This window comes from Pteropus vampyrus, unplaced genomic scaffold, assembly GCF_000151845.1.
Source record: "Pteropus vampyrus isolate Shadow unplaced genomic scaffold, Pvam_2.0 Scaffold253, whole genome shotgun sequence".
Classification (NCBI taxonomy): domain Eukaryota; kingdom Metazoa; phylum Chordata; class Mammalia; order Chiroptera; family Pteropodidae; genus Pteropus; species Pteropus vampyrus.
In genome coordinates, this window is record NW_011889034.1 from 303,585 (window position 1) to 319,144 (window position 15,560).

General features: G+C 62.9%; 1 protein-coding gene across 2 annotated transcripts in view; it reads right to left on the minus strand.

The window, feature by feature from the left end:
* Positions 1–383: 383 nt before the first annotated feature.
* Positions 384–15,560, minus strand: part of CTBP1 (C-terminal binding protein 1) — a 15,472-nt gene continuing 295 nt past the window's right edge. The window contains exons 2-9 of one of the 2 annotated variants that reach the window (XM_011374683.2): positions 13,850–14,004; positions 6,950–7,094; positions 5,083–5,289; positions 4,236–4,450; positions 2,754–2,884; positions 2,230–2,357; positions 1,668–1,785; positions 384–1,288 (exon numbers count right to left, since the gene is read on the minus strand). In XM_011374683.2, coding sequence (XP_011372985.1) covers positions 1,105–1,288; positions 1,668–1,785; positions 2,230–2,357; positions 2,754–2,884; positions 4,236–4,450; positions 5,083–5,289; positions 6,950–7,094; positions 13,850–14,004 — 1,283 coding nt within the window. In that variant the 3' untranslated portion in view covers positions 384–1,104. Of the gene's footprint in view, positions 1,292–1,667; positions 1,786–2,229; positions 2,358–2,753; positions 2,885–4,235; positions 4,451–5,082; positions 5,290–6,949; positions 7,095–13,849; positions 14,005–15,560 lie in introns of both variants that reach the window. The other variant, XM_011374682.2, reaches the window with a different exon arrangement.

The window sequence follows — 15,560 nt, forward strand, 5'->3', positions numbered from 1 at the left end:
GAGGGAAATGCCAGGCTCCAGAGAGGCAGGCCCCTGGGGACACGGCCGTGTCTGCCCAGGGACCATCTAGCGGAAGGACGAGCAGGCACAGCTCCGGGTCGCAGCCCCGGGGCTGGGTGCCGTCTGTCGGCTGTGGGACCAGCGGTCTCGGCTCCTCTCCCAGGTCACAGGCGCCTGGAACCGCGAGCGGGCGAGCCACCGTCCAGGCGCCGCCAGCGCTCGACCACGCCGTGCTTGCTGTGCCCACAGCGCTTCAGGCTCGCAGCCTCCCTCAGAAGGGAGGGTCCCAGGGACCACTGCCCCCCCCCCAGGCCATGAGAGCCAGGACCGAAACTTCCAGAGTCCCGGAGACGAAGCCTCTGAAACAGACGCTGGGCCGGCCGGCTCTTTCTGGGGTTTTTATTTCTTTAAAATAATTCATACAAATGGTTACAGTCACAAACATGATTTAACCAAAATATTGCTAGCCTACCACATCAGCAGGACGGCACCCGCGCAGGCCGGACCGCGCCCTCACACCCACGACAGACGCCGGCGGCCAGACCTGCCGCTCGCCCCTGCCAGCCGCTGCGCGAGGCCGCCTTCACTTGGAACACGGGGTTCATGCCAAAATCGGGAAAGACAGCCTTGGTTTTGTTTTTCTAAATTATTCTAAAAATAAGACAAGCAGGTAGAAAAAACAATGCACTGCGTGGCGTAGAAAGAAAAACGGGAGGATTCATTGTCCTGAGAAGTTTGCCAGCTGCCTCGCTCCGGGCACGTCCCAGCGCACAAAGGGAATAACCTGAAGTGACCTGCTGATGCCCCTCAGGCCTTGTCTGTTGGCAGCTAAGCAAACAAATCCTTTGTGATGCTCTAAAGACCGCACACGACGAGGACATCCATGATAGAATTAACTACTAACTTCTTTTGCTTAACGAGGACGCAAAGGACACAGGGCAGCGGCCGGCCCTTGGGATGGGACTACTATAGTCGACGCGGGGAGGCCGGTGCCGCCTGTCGCCGCCTGTCGCCGGGACAGTCTCTGGAGCGCCGTGGTCGCTGCGGGCGCCTCCTCCACACACGCCCGGCCGAGGACGCCGAGGCTGCAGAGCTCCTTCCGCGCTACAACTGGTCACTCGCGTGGTCTCTATCCGCCTCGGGCTTGACGGTTTGGCCGGGAGAAGGGGCATGGGGCGGGTGGGACACGGGGGGCAGACCATGGGACAGGGACATGGCGCTGGGGACAATGCCTTCTACAGCGGCTGGAATGCCGCTGGGGGCCACTCCCACCACGCCCGGGGGGTACCTGCTGGGAGAGGAGGGAGGGCAGGTGAGGCCGGCAGCAGGGGTCCCTGGGCCCGGCCCCATCCCGTCCAGTGGCTGCAGTACTGAGTGCAGCTAGGAGGGCAGAGGCTGCTGAGAGGACCCCACCCTGGCCCCGCCACCCCCTCCCACAGACCCCGACCCCTGCTCCCAGTGTGGCCTCCATCCCGACGGTCTGCTGTCCACCAGGCCCTGAAGGCTACCCCTGCTGGGGCAACGCCCCAGCCTCGTGTCCACTGCAGCCCAGGTGAGCGCATGTCCAGGCCTGAGAGCCCCCAGCTGGGCCACTGCCCCACCCACAGACATCCTGGAGGCCTCCCACATCCCCGGACCCCTGGTGTCCCCCTGGCCCGCCTGCTCACCTGTACGGAGCCCCATTGAGCTCAGGGTGCACGACAGCTGGGTCCATGCTGGCCCAGTGGGTGGCAGCTGTCAGATGGTCCTTGTTGACACAGTTCTTCAGGTTGTCAGGGATGCGGCCTGGGTGACGCAGGAGGCAGGAGGAGGACAGCACTGTGTCAAACAGCTGAGGAGCCCCGTGGTGAGTGTCCCTCCCTCCTGTACCCCTCAGGCACAGTGGGGTCCTGTCTGTCCAGGCACAGTGCCCTGGAAGCTTCACAGCTCGGTGCCCTGGGCTCACCGGCCCACCCTGTCTGCTATATCTCAGAGTTGCAGAGAGCAGCTGAGGGGCCCCACCCAGAACGTTTACAAGTGCAGTCTGACTTTTTAAAAGGGTGGTTAACGAGTGACATGTGCTAAATCCCCCAGTGGGTGACAGTGAGCCAGCATCATAAATAAGACATGTAAGGAGGGCCTGGGGCTGCTCGACGTGTGGCCTGAGGGCTGGCTCAGTGCATCCCTGGCCATGACGTCCGCCCCGAAGCTCTCTCCCTGTGAGAGAACGTGGAGGGACCCGCGGCCCACCTGTGATGGCTCTGCGGATCTCCCGGGCAGCCTCCTCGCGCATCTCGATGGACGCCTGCTCGCTGTACCAGGCCGCGTGTGGGGTGCAGATCAGGTTGGGTGCATCCTTCAGGGGGCCCTGGCTAAAGCTACAGACAGTGCACGCAGTCAGTGGGTGGGCAGAGAGCACCCACCCCTGCCCGAACCACAGCCACCCTCCACCAGGCCAGTGGGTTCCCTGGACACTCAGACCTGCCCAGGGCTCCTGACAGCAGCAGGACGGGCCTAGCTGCCGGGAATGCTGCCCTGGCCGCCCTGGCCCTCCCTGCAGGCTGGCCGAACCCAGGCTCTCCCGGCACCACTGTGTGCTCCGGGACCGAGCCCCCCCAGGCTGGCCCCAGATGGGCTTCTCGGCCGTGGGGCCTCCAGATGTGGCCACACGGGGTCCCGGGTGCTCTGCAGGAGGTGCAGGCCTGGGCCGGCCTGGGAGGGAGGTGCCTGGGACCCAGCCCAGCACCCCTGCCCGGACGCCGCGGCCCAGGCACCTGAAGGGCTCGGACTCGTGCACGTCCAGGGCCGCGCCGCGGATGCGCCCCTCCTTCAGAGCCTGCGCCAGCGCCTTCTCGTCCACCAAGCCGCCCCGCGCCGTGTTCACCAGGAAGGCCCCTTGTCTCATCTGCAAGGCACAAAGCGGTGCCGAGGTCAGCCAGCAGAGCCACCCCCCACCCCACGCCTCTGGCCAGGGAGGGCCGGCAGGGACAGCGCAGGCAGGCCGCTCCCCCAGGCCGGCCCAGCGACCCCACCCCACCTGGAGGGCCGCTGGACGGAGCAGGTGCACCAGCACTTGGCCTGGCCCTGTCCGTTCTGGCAGTGGGGACTTCCGGCCTGGCCCCCATTTGCACATGGTGCCTGGGAGTGTCCAAGCACATGGCCCCCACAGCCTGGCTCCTGACCCTACACTCACCTGGGGTAGTGGGGACCTAGGACCTCGTAATACCCCCAAAGCCCAGGATGACGGTGGAAACCCCCAGGGTGTCTTCTCTGAGCTGGGTCTTCGTGGTGGCCCAGCCCGGGGCCCATTTCTAAGGGTGGGCTGCAGCTGAACCCACTTCACTCCAGCACAAACTCATGGGTTCTTTCGTTTTTGTTAAAAGCCCTCAAAGTTGGCCACTTCATGGTCAGGAGCCCTGTACTGCTCCCCACAGGGCAAGGGTTTCCTCGTGACCCAGTTTCACCTTGGTTGAACCTGCCCCACATGGGCTCAGGTGCCATCCCGCAGGTCGAGGTTGGGGAGGCTCTTCCTTGGTCAGTTTGCTGTCCTGGCCTCACACTTGGTTCTCAGGGACGGCACTGCTCTGACCAGTGTCCCTGGCTATGCCCTGCCCCAGAGGCCCAAGCCCACTGGCGGGAACAAAGGGCAGAGCTCCTGGCTTTGTCCTCCATGGGGCTGTGGGGCACCCGCATGCACACACTAAGGAAGCACTCGTGTGCACACATGTAAATGCACACCCCCACGCATGTGAACACACGCCATCACATGCACGTAAGCACAGTGGACAGAGCAGCACATGTGCAAAGTTGTACACACATGCTGGGACCCACAGACATGCTGGAGTGGCAGGAGGTGGCCCCAGTTCCAGCCCCCGCTGGACACAGGGCAGCTGGGGAGCCAGGTGAGCGTGTGGGCTACAAGCTGCCGTGCCAGGCACAGGCTGCCCAGTGGCCAGCACCTCAGCTGTGGTATAAACCACTGCCCTTAGGCAAACCCAGAGCCCTCGGCTGTGTGTGTCTCACGTGCCAGGAACTTGGCATTGAAAGGTCACTGTTCTGCCTCTGTGTGAGCCTGCAGCCCATTAGCACCCCTGGCAGAACTCGGAAAATAGAAGTGGCTGTGCCCCTGAGCATGGCCGGGCAGCCGGGTCGCAGAGGGGGGGGACTGGACCTCAGCCAGGTGGAGGTGGCCCCAGCAGGAGCAACCAGCGGAGCCTGCCTGTCGCCCGGGCCCCGCCCCCAGGCCTGGCCCGCACCTGCTTGACGGTGAAGTCGTTGATGAGGTGGTGGTTGTGCTCGTTGAGGCCGCAGTGCAGGGTCACGCAGTCGCTGTGGAACAGCAGGTCCTGCAGGGTGCTCACCCGCTGCAGCCCCAGTGCCCGCTCCGTGCCATCCGGCAGGTAGGGGTCGTAGAAGAGCACGTTGAAGCCGAAGGCCTTGGCCCGCAGCGCCACCGCCTGCCCCACGCGGCCTGGCAGGGAGAAGGCGTCACTGGCCAGGGGCACCCTCCCTGCCTCGGCATCCCCATCTGCCCAAGGGTGATGCCAGGCACGCACACTGCTCAGAGTGGGCAGCAAAACCCTCTGGGCCTAAGATGTGCCTTCCATGCTGAGGTGGCCCCAAGAGAACAGAGGCTCAGGGGACACGCTCTGGTAGGGGTGGGGGTACTGTGGATCACCATGTGCTGGACCCAGAACATGACAGCCTGGGACAGCCACCTACTGAGTGACCAGTGGGCGGGTGATGAGTGCACAAGTGCGTGGCAGGACATGCGTGCTTCCCTCTACCCAGACCCATGACTAATGACAAGCTCTGACCAGCCCTCACCTGAAGGTCATGTCCACTCAGCCACGGCCACGCGGGGAGGGCAGGGTTAGCCTGTGTGGCTGAGTGTGTATGTGACCCTGTGGGCACCTGCGTGGTGTCTGTGTGAGTGTGGCCCATGCCTGCCGTTCCTGGAGCAGATAGGGGCCAGCACAGCTCCTGTGGCAGAGACCCTCCGCCCCATGCTGTCCCCAGCTGGGGGAACTGTCCTGCAGCAGACAAGCTGTGGCCTCACTGTCTGCTGAGCCACGCAGAGGGTGAGGGCAGAGGCTAACACACCTAGTCCGATGATGCCCAAGGTCTCCCCACGGATCCTGGCGGCTCCAGAAGCCACTTCCCGGATCTGCTCGACGCTCTGGACGCGCGTGCCCTCCCGCAGCGCCTGGTGCAGCCAGGTGGTCCTGCGGTACAGGTTGAGGATGTGGCACATGGTGGAGTCCGCGGTCTCCTCCACAGACGCTGCCGGCACATTGCAGACAGCGATGCCTGGGGACACAAGACATGCACGGGCAGTCACCGAAGCCCCATCCTGGCACTTCACCCGTGAAAGGCTGGAGGACATGTCCCCAGGCCACCCTGGGGACGAGACAAATGCAGGTACATGCTGTATGCCATATGGAAAAGCCACCCACTCGGTGGACAGGGTGGGGACAGGAAGAGAGGCTGCCTGGGCAGATGCCACACCTGGTTCTGCCCAGCCTGGACCACCTGCCACTCAACCTTGCAGGAAGGGGTCACGGTCAGGTTGGGATCTGGAGCAGCCCCACAACCACCCACACCTGCACAGGCATTGCCCTGTCTTCCTGCGCTTCCCCAGGCCAGTGGGGTCTGGCTTCGGGCAGGGTTGTCCCCATCTTCTCAGCCCCTGCAGCCCCTCAGCAGAAGTCACCACAGCAGTGGAGCGGCTGCTCGTGTCAATTGGCTGGAAAGTGAGCTGGCGCGGCCTTCTCATCCACACTGAGCCTCAGTGCCGTTACCCTCCGTGTGGCCTGTGCACACACCGCCGGCTCCTGTGAGCAGATGCTGGTCCCAGGTTCGTGCCCCAGCTGGACCTGCCCCCCTTCTACCCTGCTGTCCCTGTGCACGGCCCCCTTCGCCCTGGTCCCAACAGTCTTCCCCAGTGAAGAGGCACCTGCCGGCCGGGTGGTGTCTAACACAAACAGGGCTGCACGAGAGGACCCAAGACGGATCCAGCTCTGCCCCCCAAAATAACTCAGCTCCCCTGAAATGTGTGGAGGAGACTGAAGGGAGCCAAGCTGTGCCGCTCATTAGATTTTGGAACAAAGTGCTGGACAGGTTCCGGGTCGCTACCTGCCAGGCCTTGAGGGATGACCACGCGGCACAGCCCTAGACTGTCCCTGGCTGAAGGACAAAGCCCAGCCTGTGGAATCACAGAACTGAGGGCCGACTCAGTGCACAGAGATGAGGCCCTGAGGACACCAAGATGACACTGCAGGTGCGTTCCTGGGGACACTGATGAGGGACAGGTGACAACAAGAGCTGAGAGGCCTTGTTCATGTAAGTTGGCGGTGGGCATGAGGCTTTCAGAGGAGCAGAAGACCCCAGGACATGGCAGGTCAAGACTCCTGCGTTTGCAGCACACAGGCCAGGCCATTCTGACTCGAGGTCCCTGAGCAAGCGACACTGGACACCAGAGGCACTGTCTACACCACACCCCGTGCTGGCGTGGCCTCGTCCTACTGGGCTGTGACCGGCACAAAAAGACAGAAGAAAACAGACTGAGGCCAGCACATGCCGGTCTCAGTGGGTCACGCACGCGTGTGCACGTGGCCACGTGTCCTAACACAGCATCAAGTGCCTTTCCTGCTGGGTCTCGTGGATGGGGCTCTGTGCAGACAGACACGATGTGCTGGGCACTGGCTGCCTGGGAAGTAGCGTGGAAGCCAAGATCAGTGTGCCAGCTGTCCACGAGAGAGGCTATGTGTCCTGGGCAAGGCTTTCAAGGAAAGCTGCTGAGACCTCACCCCTGCCAAGAACTGACACCACAGCCCACAGGGACCAGCATGCAGGCTGCTTCCAGCCGGACCCTGAGGGGCAGCAGCAGGATCCACTTCATCGTAAACGAAAGTCGAGGTCACGCTGAGGACCCGCCACAGGAGGCTGCGAAGGAGGCGGGGCAGCATACCTAGGTCCCCGGCCGACTTGATGTCAATGTTGTCAAAGCCGCTGCCGATCCGGACAATGATCCGGAGGGCCTTGAACTTCTCCAGGTCCTCGCGCGTCAGCGTGATGGTGTGGTACATCAGCGCGCCCACTGCCTCGTTCAGCACCTGCAGCAGGGACGGTGTGGCAGTGAGTGCCCCCCGGGTCCCAGCTCCCTGGCCCAGGGGCCCTGGCGCCCACACCCCTGCCGCCCCTGCACTCCGGCTGCCTGAGAGGCCACGCAGATGCTCCCCCCAAGTCCAGCCCTGGCTGGGGCTTCTGAGGGTCCTGCAGCCCCTCGCCAGCCTCCCCTGCCCTGTGCACTGCAGGCTCTCCAAGGTCAGAAGCCACCTGATCCCACCCAGCGACACTCTCAGCTTCATCAAAAAGCCATGGGTCCTTGCTCCCCACCTGCACGGGAAGGGCACAGAGGAAATGCAGTGCGGGCGGGCGTGGGCACTCGGATGGGGAATGCTGAGCTTTGGGAGGCCATGGTGCCCACGCCCCAGGCCCTACAGTGAAGCGAAAGGCTGCAGGCCTGTCGACAAACTGTCACTGGAACAGGAGTGCGACCCCACACTGCCATGCAGAGCCGCGAACGCAGCCAGCAGAAACGCACAGCTGAGCCCCACGACAGGGAACGAACTGCAGTTAAGCGCCTCGTTTCATCCGGGACGCGAAGGGACACGAAGGGACGAGGAAGCTGAGCGCGCAGGAACCAGGCCCAGTCGCCCGCGGGTCCCGGAACTCACTCCTCCTGGGACAGGGGCGGGGCGGCGCCGCGAGGGCCACATTCCGGGCTCCTGTGCGGGATCCGTGTGTGCGTGAAGGCCGCACTGTCTGTGCAGCTCTGGACGTGTGGGACAGCGCGGTCAACACGGGTCCTGGGGACACGGCCACGGTCTCCAGCACAGTCCTGCTTGCCCAGTGGTGTCCGCATGGACTGGCGAGGCCACTCCCCATGAAGCCCATGCGCAGCTCGGTCCTAGCCTCTCCCAAGTGTTCAGGTGACACAGAGGTGCTGCTTTTCTTGCAAAATTGCCCGCCAAAGGCACGAACCTCTCCACAGCAGGGCTGCCCACGCCACCCCAAGCAGAGCCAGAGCCACTCATGGGGCGCAGCACAGCTCGCTGGCGTCTGAGCCCCACCTCGGTGCCCCAAGCCTGTGCAAGCCTGGCCGGCCAGCACCCCTAATAACTTAGGGTGCCCGGCTCTGCAGGGACTTGGTATGGGTTGAAAAGGGCAGCGAACCCACACCCCAGGACTAAGAGCGCTGCATGGCCCTGCCCTGCTGTCTCAGTCTGTGGGGGACATGCCCTGGCAATGGCCAGATGCAGGAGGGCCGACGATGTCCCAGACCAAGCACAGCGGGCCACGCAGCTGTGGCCACCCCTCTCGGAGGGGCCAGAGGCATGGTGTAATCCACAGCATGTCATAGTTGGGGGACCAGGTTAATTCTTCCCCAATGGGGCATACGGGTGGGCCTTGTAATCAAGGACATCTCAAAGTCCCTGAAACATGGTGGTCAGTGGGAACCTGTGGCTACCCCCCCGCCCCACTCCAGACTGAGCTTCCTGTGCTGACCCGGGATCCCAAACAAGGGAGGCTGAAGCCTGCTGTACACAGCTTGCTGGACCCCAGGGTGCCTGGAGCAAGCTGAGAGAGCGGCCTGCTGCACCCAGGAAGCCTGGGCTCAGGGCTGATCGGGTGAACGAGACAGCGGGGCTCACGCGTGGGATGCGGGCGCCACAGCCAGACTGCTGCCTGTCCCGTCCCCATGTGTGGTACAGCCTCTGTCTTAGCTGGACATGGCCACCCTGAGGCAGCCTGGAGTTCTCTGATGAAGGGAGGGGCCCGCCTCTGCTCCCACGCTGAAGACCCCAGAAACACCCCCCTGGAAGCAGGGGGCTGCTGAGTGGATGGGACTGGGTGGGCGGGGTCACCGTCCTTATCCCAACAGCGGTCCCTGGCCTCCTGGGAGGGCGTCGAAGCCCCACCAGCACACAGACCTCTGGTGCCAAGGCTCAGCTGGACCTGGTCTGGACAGGTAAAGGTCCTGTGTGACGCCAGAGCAAGAGCCAGTGACCACGAGAGGCGGGTTCACCGGGCCCATGTGGAGAGAGGGACAGAAAATGAGGACAGCGTAAGCGGTGGGCGTAGCGAGGCCACGGGGTGGTGGAGGCCTCAGTTGGTGGCCCCCAGGAAGAACCCCTGGCCTCCCCGTGCTGTGTGGGCTGGTGGTGGGGAGAGACCCAGTGACAGGGGCAGTGTAGCCGAGTGGAGACAGGTTTGTGGGCTCCGCCGGGGGTAGGCACAGCCGTGCCCTGGGGGCCCACACGGGGTGGATGCACAGCGTGCGGAGCAGCCTGGCCTCGACAGACAGGTCAGAACCAGAGGCACCAGAGGTGATCCCCGGTGTGCGGCTCAGGCAGGGGCCAGCCGTGGGCCCGTGCTGAGGTGAGCGTGCAAACAGGCCAGGAGACGAGCCTCACAGCCCAGGCTCATGCACGTGCAGGTCGCGCTGGCTTTTAGGCCTGAGCACTGAACCATGGCAGTGAGGTCTTCACGCTGTGACTTTGTGTCTCGTGCCCTGTCCCTGTATGGATGGTCCGTGGCTGGTCTGGACGCTCCCAGTGTGGGTTGTTCGTGCTGCTCCCAGCGTTGGCTGCAGCAAAAATCTGCATGATTGTTTCCCCGGACACGTTCTCAGAAGTGGGAACCAGCGGGAGAAGTGAGAACCCTCCTGAAGGCTGTGGGCCACATGCCGGAGGTCAGACTCAGCCCTGGGTGGGCCCGAACAATGCTGGGCATGCGCAATGTAAAATGCTACGTGTGATGGGTGCAAACTGGCATCTGTGCTCGTAGCTTTAATTTGCATCTCTGAGTGGGACTTGCCCACGTGCTTCTTGGTAAATTGTGTTTTTCACGTCCTAGTCCTTTTTCTTCTGAGCATACTTTGACTTGCGTGGCGCCAGGTGAAGCATTCTCAGAACAGGAACTCGAACGTTCCTCAGAGACCAGCCCATGCCCGGGGGCCTGCGCCCAGCTGCAGGATGAGAGGCCGCTGCAGCGGCAGCTGTCCAGTCGTCCACAGGCCAGGCCCCCGCGCTGCTCCGGCATCGCCAGCCTCCATGTGTGTGGTCCTCGCACATTCCTCCTATTCCTTTTCACGGTTGCAAAGTGGCTGCGACACTCCGGGCACTGTGTCAGCCTCCCAGGGACATGTGCAGGAGGCCACAGGGCCGGGTCCGCCTCGCGTGAACACGAGCGCCCAGCCGCCTCAGGCCGCGGCCCCTCAGTGTTCCTGCAGCCCCGGGTGCCCCGAGTGCCCAGGGTTGGGGATGGCGTCGCCTGCTTCCCTCGGGCAGTTTCTGGCCAAATGCCCTTTTCTGCTGATTCGTCCCTTCCCTGGGGATCGGGCACTGTTTTGCTGTTGAGCCTCTGGCTGCTACGCGTCTGCGAACGCCCACCCATCTCCCGCCTGCTTCACGTCTTACCTCTTTTGCACGTGGTTTCTGCTTTTTAATCAAACGACCTTTTCCATTATCCAGCCATTTTCAGCTGAACTTGTCACAATGTTTTGTCCTGACCTCAGTATAGCAAGCGCACTCCTCCAGATGTTCCTCTAATGTCCTTAGGGACACGGCACAACTACAACGTGGCCTCAGGCTCACCAGCCCTTTCCCCGCAGACGGAAGCCGCTTCCCAGGTACCCAGGGCCCCTGGATAGGGGCTGTTTCAGGGTCTGTGTCCCCTCCACTCACTGCCCGCCCAGCAGCCACCCCTGCCAGCCCACCACTCGCTGCTTCTGCCTTTTCCCTGGACTTCCACCTCATTGGTCACGTGGCCCGAGCACCCTCCCAGGACTGGGTGCTTCGCTTCTGACAGCCACCCCCCGCCCCGGCAGAAACGCTCCTCTGCGACTGCTGCGCCTGCTCTTGGCCGGCTGACGCCCTGGCGGAGAGGGACAGGGACGGCGCCCCACGCGGCCGCCTGAGGGAGCACCGTGTCTTCATTCCGTCTTCCTTCTCGTGGCCGCCTCTTACTTTGCGGGCGCCCCCATATAAGGAGCTTCCCGAGAGTGACAGAAAACCTGCCTCTGCCACTGCCGCTGGATGAGCAGCTAGCTGCAGGTAACATCCCACCCCTGGCGCTGGTGGAACCTGGAACTCCAGTGGCAGCGTCCCATGGGGTCCCAATGCTCGTCCCGGCTTGGTGGCAGGGGGCTGGAGTCTCCGCTTAGCTCTGGAAATGTTCTTCACTGTATCATGGTGGTGACACCCGTTTCTCCTGTGACACGCAGATAAAACACCAACAGCCAATGAGCTGTGAAGAGGTAGAAATCCCTGATCACAGTGACGCCAACGCCTGCAGACGAGTGCTCCAGGGCCCCGTGTCAGCCCCACGGCCATGAAGGCGCAGGCTCCTGGCTTGCCACTCGCCATTCCCAACACATGGCTTCTTGTCACCTTCCAGGTGGCTGTCCAGGTTCGTCATCACACCTGGTTTCCAGCTGCAGAGAAGGAAGGCGACCACACAGAGCCGCCTCACTCTCACTGGTTGGACTGAGTCACTTGGCCACCACAGAGGCAAAGCTGAGGAGGAAAGCACGTGCTGGTCCAGGACTGCGTGTCCCCTGGGAAGCAGCCGCAGGCTGGCACGGAGCCCGGTGGTCTGCCAGCCGCGTTTTCCTCTTCCCACGTTTCTCCTGCGCTTCTCTTGACTGTGTCTTCGGAGCTTCCCGCCAAAATGTAAGTTTCTGCTCACGTTTTTAATTTCCCAGCTCTTTCTGGCTCTGATGGTTCGGATCTCAGTGCTGCCAGGAGCTGCTTCAGATCTGAGGACACTAACTCAGCAGGTCATGACACTGCCCGAAGCGTGAGACCGTCCCAGGCCGGGGGCACATCTCTGCTTCCTGAGGTCGGGGCGGCCAGGGGCTGGGGGCGCCGTCCGTCTGTCCGTCCATCAGGGCGGGGGCAAGTCGGCCATCACGCTGAGGGTCCTGTCCCTGTCCCCTCCCCAGAACGTCTGTCATCTTACTTACTTGGGTTTTATATCAGCTCAATGAGGTAGTTTTGGTGAATTACTATTTTAGAAGAAACCATCTGTTTTGTCTTAGTATTCAAATTTATTGGCAAAACTTGCCTCAATATTGCTTATGATTTTAAAAATTTTCTATCTGCATGTGTCTTTTTCATTCCATAAATTGGTATTTTTAGAAATATCATTTTAGTTTGAAATAGTTTGAGATTCACAAGAAGTTGCCAAAATCGCACAGAGGGTTCCCATGTCCCTTTGCCAGCTTCTTCAGGCACCCCGGCCCACGTGCTCACCTTTTTCTTGCACGTGCGTGTACACGCAGCTCTACGTAATCTCATGTGTCACTCGAGTCACCACAAAGAACACCTGCATATTAGCACTTTGGTCAACCCCCTCTGCCCCCGAGCCCCCAGAAACCCGGTCTCCATCACCACAGTCTTGTCACTGGGGAGCAGACAAGGTCACACAGCGCCCGAGCTCCAGCCTGGGCGCGTGGATCAGCCCCCTCGTCCTCGCCAGCCGAGCCTGAGTGCAGCCACAGCACTGCTGGCTACTCCTCCCGGACCGTCAGGGTGACACTCCGCGGGCATCTGCATGCGGGCTTCTCCACGGACGTGCTGCTGCTCTCTGGGAAAAGCACCAAGAGTGTGACCACGTGGTGTGTGACAGCTGCGGGCTCAGCTGTGGGGGAAGCCACAGGTGTTTTCGAGGCACCCGTGGCTCTGCCGCAAGCCACACTGTCCTCGCCTCCAGCTGGTGGTTCCTGTCAGCTTTGGGAACTGTCTGTTGTGGTCTCATCAGGTGATGCTTCTAATGTCCCCTCCCTCACTCCCTGAGGTCTCCGTAGAAGCGCCAATGCCACAGCATGGTCCCTGGCGCGTCCCCCACCCACCCAGTGAATTCCCACTCTCAGCTCTGCTGCTCCAGCTCCAGAGCGTCTAAGAGGTTTACCCAAATCTGTCGCGTCACTTTTCATGGTCACAGGTTCCTCATTGGAATGTCAAGCTCGGTGGCCACAGCCGCGCCCCCCCCCCCAGGGGCTTCAGCAAGTGCCACTCCCAGTCCTGCTGTCCCCCGACCCCGGTCACCCTGCTAGGGGTGGGCGCCGCACTGGAAGGTGATTTACAGAGACAGTTTGAGGCCGAGGTCACCCTCCTAGACGGCCACCCCGTCTCTGCCTGGGCTCGGCGTGCAGGGCCAGCCACCCAGGTTCAAGGCTGGGTGCTGGCTAACAGGCTGGACAGCGGACTGTGCACGGGCGCGTTTGGATCCGCTTCAGCCTTCCTCCAGGCTCTCCACCCGGACCCAGGTGATCCAGCAGGGCCCATGTCCAGCAGGTGGCCCAGGCCCACCCTGGCAGGCCCAGAGTCCAACCCCTCTGGTCCTGCTGGCTCCTGGTGCCACTAGGTTTTCTAAAGCTTTTGTCCAGCTTCTTCCCGTCCCGGGGGAAGGTCGTTCTGAAGGACTAACTCAGCGTGACTACAAACAGAAAACCGGATTAACACACTCCACGTGGTGGGGACCCAGTCACCTCCTGAGCAGACGAGGCATGAGAGCTGCCCCAAATCTACAGCCACTCGGCCGCAGGCTCCTGGGTCGAGGCTGCCCACGCTGATGAGGGGCCAGGAGGACACGGCCTGCCAGCTCGCAGCACCGTGCGCTGCGTCCACGCCCCCAGGCTCCTCTGGGGATGGGTGACTGTGAAGATGACTTGAGAACAGAGCACGTCCCGTCTCCACCTCCCGACAGGGCCAGGTGATGATGCCAGCCCTGTGGGGTTTCGCCAGGTCCTGCTCCCCGCCCACCCGCCCTGCTTGGGCCCCGAGCCCCTCTGCACGCTTACCTTCTCGTGGATCTCCTGCGTGGACTGTGCATCACAGAAGGCCACCGTGGCCACGTCCTTCAGGATGGGCATCTCGACCGTGCAGTCCCGGCCGTCCAGCAGTGCCACCAGGGGCCGGGGATGCAGGGGCCCGTTCATGATCGGAGGTCGGACGCCTGCAACGACAGGGGTGGAAGCTCAGCCTCTCGCGGCGCGGCCCCCAGCGAAACCCGCACCCCCACGCCACTGCCGTCGGAGCCACGTGCAGCTGACCCCGGGGCGAGCTACTCTGAACATCCTGCACCTGGGTCTTTGTCAAAAGTAAGTTAAAGAGCAGCAGGAAACATGAAAAACTAGCGTTTGCTACAGCTCAGTACACCCGACAGGACGGACACAGCGACCGTCCACGTAGCCCCACAGAGCGCAGGGGCTAAGCCTACGAGCGTGGGAAGCGTGAGTCCCTGTGGCCCAACAGGGTCGTCTCCATGTTGACACTGGACAGGCAAGTCCTAACTGACATGAAGGTGGCCATGTTTCTCTGCTGCCCAGAAACCACGATGGGGACCAGCTCCTAGGCCCGGTGTGTCACCTTCCCTGGTCAATGTCAAGGGCAGGGAGCCGAGCAGAGGCAGGAAGGTGAACGCCCGCGGGGAGCCAGAGCCATGACCCTCCCACCACGGTGGGGTGAGAGCTTTAGAGGCCCCGCTCCCCCAGCACGGGGCAGCACACCTCACTCTGGGCTCAAGTGAGGACACGAGGCTCTTCCAGGTGACACCTGGCACGGCCATGCCCCGTGCTGGGCCACACCAGCCCTGTCACCTGACAGTCCTGAGAAACCTCACCCACGGACGGCCGTGCAGCCGTGGGCGTGGCGTGGCCAGCACCTGCTGGGCTGGCCGAGAACCACGGAGCGGGGTGACTGCGCCGGCTCCCCACTGCCCACTCTTCCCACAGGGCACGCTACTCACCCCCGGCCTCTGCCAACGGCAAAGAGCCGCGACACCGGACCACCAGGCCCCTCCCCGGGTCCTGCCCTGCCCCTCCACGAGCTGCGCCCTCAGGCCCACCCTGGCGTGATACGCAGCCGCTGGGTGCCAGGAGACGCGGTTGGCAGACGGCAGAGCCGTGTGGACACGCGCACAGTGCCCCCCGTCGCCCGGCCCCGTGGGGAGGGCAGGAACGTGCCTTCCTTCGGGGCCTAACGGTCTCCTGCAGCTCCTAGTGACCGGTGTTTGTCTGCTTTGACTTTGTTATCAACAAAAACATCAATCGATACAACCCATGGGAACCACGGGGTCCTCAGTGACCTCAGGCATAAAGCAGGTGGCTATGTGACATTGCTGCCTGCCTGGGGGAGGACGATGGACGGGAAGAACCCAGCGGGGAGCCGCTGCTTCAGCGGGCACTGTGACTATGACTCGGCGAGGAGCGGATGAGACGCGCCACCGTGGGGCTGCCAGGGCCCTCAGCCGCCGGCCCCCTCGCCACGGGGCTCACAGCCCCGCAGTTGGAGCAGGACCGGCTCTCGGCACCGAGCCCCACAGGAACAACCAGAACAAATGCAACACCGGCCTGCGGCTCCATCGGGTCCCGAGGACACCCGCTGCAGCACGCGCGAGGCCTGTGCCGGCTCTGCTGCCAACCGCGGGCACCGGCGGCGTCTCCAGAAACGGAGCCCTCTCTGGGGCAGCGCACTGCCCTCGCCCAGGGCACACACGGGCGCCCGGGCTGC